The 479-nt window shown below is 66.4% G+C and overlaps 1 protein-coding gene across 1 annotated transcript in view; it reads right to left on the bottom strand.

The window, feature by feature from the left end:
* Positions 1 to 479, bottom strand: part of ZBTB17 (zinc finger and BTB domain containing 17) — a 13,654-nt gene that overhangs the window by 5,537 nt on the left and 7,638 nt on the right. Inside the window, exons 13-14 of the mRNA XM_009289735.2 lie at positions 322 to 438; positions 84 to 204 (exon numbers count right to left, since the gene is read on the bottom strand). Of these exons, the coding sequence (XP_009288010.1) occupies positions 84 to 204; positions 322 to 438 (238 nt within the window). The remainder of the gene's footprint in view (positions 1 to 83; positions 205 to 321; positions 439 to 479) is intronic.

The following is a 479-nucleotide window of genomic DNA, read 5'->3' on the forward strand; positions in this document are numbered from 1 at the left end:
GTGGCGGATGGGCCAGTTGGCTCGACTGCACTGCACTGGAGGTGCCCCCCGCCTCCCCGAAATTCACGGGGTGGAGGCCTCACCTCTTGCCGCAGCGTTCGCAGACGTAGGGCTTCTCCCCCGTGTGCTGGCGCACGTGGGCGATGAGGGAGCTCGCTTGGGTGAAGGCTTTCCCGCAGATCAAGCACTGGCACGGCTTCTCTCCTGGGGGAGACAAGGGAAAGACGCGCGCGTGTGTGTATGTGTGTGTGTGTGGGGGGGAGCACGAGGCTCCCCCAAAATCCTCTGGGGAAAGGGAGGGTGGCAGAGCTGTGTCCCTACCGGTGTGGATGCGGACGTGTCGCTGCAGCGCCCCGGGGTCGGCGAACTGGCGCTGGCAGTGGACGCAGACGTAGGGTTTCTCCCCGCTGTGGATCCGGAGGTGCCGTTTCAGGTTGCCTGAGGGCAGAGGAGGCTCAGCCACGGGGGGCATGGGGGCA

This window comes from Aptenodytes forsteri, unplaced genomic scaffold, assembly GCF_000699145.1.
Source record: "Aptenodytes forsteri isolate BGI_AS27 unplaced genomic scaffold, ASM69914v1 Scaffold61, whole genome shotgun sequence".
In the NCBI taxonomy this organism is placed as follows: Eukaryota; Metazoa; Chordata; class Aves; order Sphenisciformes; family Spheniscidae; genus Aptenodytes; species Aptenodytes forsteri.